The sequence below is a fragment of the Microtus pennsylvanicus genome, chromosome 12 (genome assembly GCF_037038515.1).
Source record: "Microtus pennsylvanicus isolate mMicPen1 chromosome 12, mMicPen1.hap1, whole genome shotgun sequence".
NCBI lineage: Eukaryota > Metazoa > Chordata > Mammalia > Rodentia > Cricetidae > Microtus > Microtus pennsylvanicus.
In genome coordinates this window covers 92,028,961-92,035,241 of record NC_134590.1, presented here as the reverse complement: position 1 = coordinate 92,035,241, position 6,281 = coordinate 92,028,961, and the positions used below count along the sequence as shown (strand labels likewise).

General features: G+C 55.2%; 1 protein-coding gene across 2 annotated transcripts; it reads right to left on the bottom strand.

The window, feature by feature from the left end:
• Window positions 1-2,090: 2,090 nt before the first annotated feature.
• Window positions 2,091-5,216, bottom strand: Tincr (TINCR ubiquitin domain containing). 2 transcript variants are annotated; one of them, XR_012907279.1, is made up of 3 exons: window positions 4,702-5,216; window positions 3,967-4,078; window positions 2,091-3,504 (listed from the first exon to the last, which is right to left on the bottom strand). XR_012907279.1 is itself a non-coding variant. In XM_075943577.1 (1 exon), exon 1 carries the CDS (start codon window positions 4,959-4,961, stop codon window positions 4,698-4,700), a length of 264 nt encoding a protein of 87 aa, XP_075799692.1. In that variant the 5' UTR covers window positions 4,962-5,085. The 2 variants fall into 2 exon arrangements, 1 of the variants encoding a protein (XP_075799692.1); XM_075943577.1 differs by lacking the exons at window positions 2,091-3,504; window positions 3,967-4,078 and having other exon boundaries at window positions 4,698-5,085.
• Between the last annotated feature and the right edge of the window lie 1,065 nt (window positions 5,217-6,281).

Genomic DNA, 6,281 nt, shown 5'->3' with positions numbered 1-6,281 from the left:
GGAAGAGGAGCTGGTGGGAAGAGATGGGGGGCATTCAGGGGGTGCTGGGACAGATGGGGAGCCTAGCGATCAACCCTGCAGGCTTCCACTGCAGCTATTCCCCAGCCTCAGTGTCCCACACAGGAGTGGAGGTAGTAGGGAGAGCCTCCAACAATCCTGCCCCAGGACCTTGGCATGAGCTGAGTTTGCTGTGATATTTTCCCCAGATCCCTCTCTGCTCTCCTCAACACACGCCAGACACATGAGACACAACACTAAATTATCCTGCCTGCTTCTGTTGTAAGAGGAACAGCGGGTTGCGTCCTGCTGCCCTGGCTAGCTTAACCCCCAAAATAACCACACCAAAATTGTATTAATTAAAACACTGCCTGGCCCATTAACTCTAGCCTCTTACTAACTTGACTAACTCTGTGTAGCACCATGAGGTCGTGGCTTACAGGGAAAGATTCTAACCTACGTCTGTCTCTGGCTGGAGCTTCACGGAGTCTGCCTGACTCCGCTCTTCTTCCCAGCATCCAGTTCTGTCTTCCCTGCCTACCTAAGTTTCTGCCCTATCAAAAGGCCAAAGCAGTCTCTTTATTCAACCAATGAAAGCAACACATCCTACACGATGCTTCTTTTCAATTTTTGGCCTTTTTTTGAAACAGAGCCTCAGTCATCTCTGGCTGACCCTGAACTCATTATGTAGACCAGGTTGACCTCACTCACAGAGATCCTCCTGCCTCTGCCTCCCAAGTGCTGGGATTAAGGCATGAGCCATAATGCCTCTGCATCTAAATTCTTATAATTCAGACTGATCTTTGACCAGAGCCCCCTCGTTGAGGCTACAGAAGTTGAGAGAGGGAAAGTTGACTTCCCAAGGCAGCCCAGCCTCCTCCAAACCCATGCAGATAGTGGTCTTGGCTGTATCCAGCCATAATTAATTCTGAGTTCCTCCTATTTATCACAGAGCTGGGAGCCAAGTGCTACGAATTCCAGCCCAGAAGGAATCAGAGCATCTGGGGCCTGCAGTGACCGGAGCGGGATGGGGCAGCGTACCCCATACCCCCACTGCTTGCTTCCTGAATCCCAGTCCAGACTGCAGGGGGAAAACATCCCGGATGAATAACAGTGTAATAAACACAGCTAGTTCCAGGACAGCCTGGACTACAGAGTGAGACTTCTCAAAAAAAAAAAAAGTTTTAGGGAACATGAGTCATTTGAGACCCTCCCCCAAAAAGTGCTTTTGGAGATACAGGATGCAAGCCCAGGCTCCGGATCCCCCGAGTCAGCATCCGAAGAAGAACTGTTGCCAGTTTGAGGCCAGGCTGGGCTACAGTTACAAACCTGGATCAAAATGAGCAACAAAATTAAAAACTAAACACAAAGGAAAAGAAAAATGTTAAAGGTGGAAGTGGGGTTAAAGGGTAAAGGAAACCGTGCAAAGGTCCTGCGCCTCCCCAAAGAGGCTCAGTGCGAGAGTGAGGTTTAGGCTGGGTGTCACTCAAGATTAGACCATGCCTAGAAACCCCAAAGGAGGGGTGGGGTGACCTCCAAGAAGGGGCTCCACCTTAACTGTACCCCAGCCCCTCACTGGGGGATTCTAGGCAGGGCTCCACCCTGAAGGTGCCTCTAGCCTTCAGTAGTTTTTGAAAACTGCACAGATGTGCTCAGACACAGAAACGACAGATGAATGTCCATAGACAGGCTGCTGTCCCTGGTAGCCCCGCTGCGTCTCCAGCCAATGCTCTGATAGCAGAGCGAGCACTGTGGAATCCACCCTCCTCCCACGCTGACGGTTGGCCAGCACCCAGCGTATGTGCAGCGTGTGTGCGTGGGCCCCATGGCAGCAGTCGGCCCCTCCCTGAATGTCACATGCCTCAGTGAGACCAGAGAGGCTGCCAAGTCTCACCGAAACTTCCTACCCCAGCCAGGGCTTGCTGGCTGGGTGGGGTCTGAGGCTCGCCAAGCCCTGGAGGGAGAATGGGCAGCTGCCTGGATCACCGGAAGTAGAAATGGTGGGGGGTGGGGGAGGCGGACACGGACACCAGCACAAAGACACTGGGAAAGGGAGTGGCACCTGCTTCTTCTTCTTCAGTCTTTTTTTATTTGAACGCGTGGAAAATGCCCCCTATACCTAGAGCCCAGACTGGATGACCTTGGGGCTCCAGTTCACCAACGAGCCTGACACCACCTGGTCTCATGACTCAGGTCTAGGCCAGCAGCTCAGTGCTGGCATAGCAGGGCCAGGTGTGGGGGGAACTGGTGGCTATTATTGGAGTATCAAGAATGGCTATGTAAAAATGGGACACCGAAAGTAGGCCTTTGTAGGATATATAGGAGTTTGTACATTTAAAAAAAAAAGCAGAGGGACCTATGGCCAGAATTCACGGGGACCTCAGGAGGCAAGGAGCAAGCTGAGCTTGTGGGCCAAGCATGCTTAGCAGCCTGAGCCTCCTGGGTGGGTCACATGTTCTGTCCACGGTGGCTTCTGATGACTGTTGGAGAAAGGGCACAGGAAGTCAGGAATTCGTGGCTTTGGGGCCTCAGGGCAGACCCAGAGCCTCTGTGGGCCTTGGTTCTATAAAAACAGGATGCAGGGAACCCATCTTGGTGTGTGCACCCACCTCAGGCTGGGAGGCCTTGGATCAAAGCCGGGAAGGGGAGGAGGAAGGGAGAGAGGGAGGGAAGGCCGCTGGATAGGCACCAGGGGACAGGCCCTACATTATTATTTCTGAACACACCAGGGCTGTAGGGCTTAAGGAATGAGTGGTGATTTGCATGTGATTTGCATTCAATTTACATAGTGTTTGTTAAATGTCAAAATGCTTTCTCTCGCCCCCCCCATGCCAGCCCTTCCCCCCACCAGTTATCCCCCATGGCTGAGGCCACGGAACTCCCCCCCCCCCCCCCCCCGCAGGGACTGCTGCTACCCCCACAGCCGAGCAAAGGAGACTGGGGGGAGGAAGAGACCCCGGAGGCCCCCGGCACACTTGTGCATGCCCAGTAGCCCAGCTCCCCAAGGCCAAGACTCAGTCCCCACCTCCACACCCTGAGGCCTGTACAACTCTTAATTAGGGCGCATTGCCTTCTGGGCCCACCATGCAGCCCACAGCATGGGGGAGGGGCTTCCCGAAGGCTCAGCACAGCACCCAACCCTGGGCTGTGGAGGAGAGCATCCACAGTCCGTGGCAGATCACTTTGCACATGCGTAGGCTCATCGAGTCCCCTCAGATCAGAGTCTCCTTGGTCATGACCCCAGCAGATCCTCCTGTAGCCAGAACCATTCTGAGCAGGAGCCCTGTGGGTCACCAAAGAAGGAACTGTGCCTGTTGATGGAGGGCTTCCTGGATGAAGGCACAGCCGAAGATTCAGGTGGTGGAGGAGGCTCCCAGGGGAGGGATTGGTCCCAAGGCCATGGAGAAACCGTAAGACTCCTTGCTGGTGGACTGGACAGCATCTGGGAGGCAGTGGGCATCAGTTGGGCCCAGGTGTCACATCTACCTGGGAGCCCAGCACCAGGATCTGCAAGGAACATGTGGTCCCAGTGATGTGAACCAGCAACTTTCAGCCAGTGACCCTTTTAACCCTTTCCCAATGGCCTGGATCTGGGTGTGGATGGGGAGTGCAGTGGTCACCCAGGACTTTTGGAGACCTTCTCCTGTAGACAGCCATAGTGCTTGAATCCCCCTGGTGGACGCCACAGGAATTGCAGGCAAAGCTGCCTTAGTGCACCTTGGTGGTTGTTACAGGAATTGCAGGCAGAGCACAAGCAAACATCCTGCCACCCAAGTGTGGTCAGTCTGGGCCTGCATCACAGTGAGGCCAGAGGGGAGCAGGGAATTTCGCAAGGTCACACAGCAAGTTGGCGGCAATAGTGCCAAGCCAGCATTAGGAGGTGGGAGAGTAAGGTCAGTGTCTCATAGGCCCTCAGTGTTCCCATCTGTGGATTCTACCATGTCTAAGGTGCCCATTTGAATGGTTTACCTGGAATAAGGCTGGGCTCCCAGGAAGACAGAAGTGTGCCGCCCCCTGCCCAGTTTGCTCCTTCAGCCAACTTGCGTCCCAAAAATCATGGCTCAAACTCGGACCCAGTTACCTGAAGGGTCACAAAGAAAGATACAGGTTAAGACAAAAGCAGCCACCGCTGGGTTTCCTTTCCAGGTAGCCCGGAGTTCAGCTAAAGTGTTTGTACTCATGAAGACACCACCTAGTCTCACTAGAGACACTCTGACCAGTGTCGTCCTGTCGTGCCCCCCCCTTGTGACGGGGTCGGGGCTGGGAGCTGCTTGCTCTGTGCGCTTCCAACAGGAATTGGACAGACACAGAAGGAGGGATGGAGACAGACAGACAGAGGTCTGAGGAAACGCGGGGAGGGAGGCGCAGAGAGAGACAGGAATGGAAGGGAGGCGCAGAGATCTGCAGAGATAGAGACAAGGACCCAGGAAAGGGAGTACCAAGAGCCGCTGTTGGAGCCAACACCACAGACCGACGGAGCCAATGGGACAGAGAACAGGACCCAGCACAGCGGTCTCTCTCACCCCATCCCTGAGCCACCACCAACCCACCAGGCCATCCTCCATAAGCCAGAGCCCATGATCCTACCAGGTCCAGGACCCCAGCTCAGATCCCCCCCCAGCCCAGGTCCCCAGCTCAGACTCCCCCCCCCCCCCCCCCCCCCCCCCCGCTCAGGTCCCCAGTTCAGGTTCTCTCCCTAATCACCTGGGATCGCTGAGCAGCAGCAGGACAGAGCCGTCCTGTAGGCGCGCCTCGCGCACCGTCTGGTGGTCTGGCAAAGGCCTAGCGTTGTAGTAGAAGGTTCTGCGCCACGAGCTCACGCCCTGGCCCACCAGCTGCGCGCGCAGGTCGCTCAGCGTGTCGCGGGGTCGCACGGTCAGTGGCAGCAGCAACGCCTCGTCGGCCAAGTGCACCTTGATGTGGTAGCGCTTCCAGCGCGACAGCCCGCGACGCAGCCCCTCCATGGCCGCCGCCAGCCTGAGACTCCCCAGGCCAGCTCCTGCCAGACCGGCTAGGCCACCCGCCCCCGCCCCTCCACCCCTTCCCAGGCACGCCCTGCTGCAGGAGCAGCCCACGGGGGCGAGGAGGGGAGGGAGGAGGGCTGGTGACGTTTGTTGGCTCTGCCCCGGCCTCCACTGCAACCTTTCCTGTCTTTGCACAGGTGCTAAGACCCTGGGGCAGAAACCACAGAGCAGGAGAGACCCTGGTGTGTTGGAGAAGCAGGGAGTTGGCCCTGTTGCTGGAGTGGAGGGAGCGAGGCTAGAGAGAGAAGAGGAACGAAAGGAGAGCAGTGTAACCTGCACATCCATTACCAGAACTTTCTCCCTAATCTACACTGCACTGCCTATGGGTTGGTGGAACCCAGAGAAACTTCAGTCTTGGGCCTTCGCCATCCCTGGTCCTCTAGTTGGGGACAGGGGACAGATTCCCCAGCCTATGTGGTCACGGCCTGAGTAAGGGGGACAGATCCCATCTGGGTTGGGCTGGGAGAATATCATTCATGAGGCCATTGGAGCTAGGGCTTCAGGGGATGACTAAGAGTTCACCATTCCCAACTGCCCACAGTTACTACCACCTAACACACAGTTCAGCAAGGGCCCAGTGGGAAAAGGGGTAGCCTCAGCCTCCTGATCCTCGCAGCCCTTTTTGGGGGAGCCAGAAGCATCTCATCTCAGGGCGCTTACCCAGCATGCAGCATGCGTCTTCCTTGCCTGCCCCACAGGATGGAGCAGTTTTCCCTCTGACACAGACTCCGCGTTGTCATGGGCAACCTTGTCTCTCCCAGAGCCTCTCAGTGAGTGTCTCTGTCCACTGGCGCCTTGTAAGATGATGTTGTCACAAGTCTCCTGATGCACACTCACCCAGGAATGGCTCTGCCGAGAGAACACTCTAGAAGGTGTTAAATTTGATTCCACGGAGAAAAACAAATAAAACATTCTAAAAATTCAGCACAAGTGACATTTTTGTGTACTTCAGAGGTAGGGGGAGTCCCTGAGAGAACAGGGCTAGCCTGGTCTATAGAGTGGGATCTTGACACACACCCCCCAACAAGGAAAATACACAGGAAAATCATACATCTCAGTGTGCTGTGTTGGGTGACATTAAATCCAAGAGGCTCTAATTACGAGATTAATAGCTGACAACACCTAAACCCAAACACACAGGGGAACGGGGACAAAGCTGACGAAAACCCATGACAGTCGACACCTAAAGCCTGACTTCACAGTATATAAAGTTTCTGGAAATCAACAAGAACCAATAGTAGATTAAAGAAACGAACAGAA

What these genes read in the sequence shown, in the direction of transcription:
- Tincr (XM_075943577.1), bottom strand. Translation starts at nt 4,961, where the DNA reads ATGGAGGGGCTGCGTCGCGGGCTGTCGCGCTGGAAGCGCTACCACATC.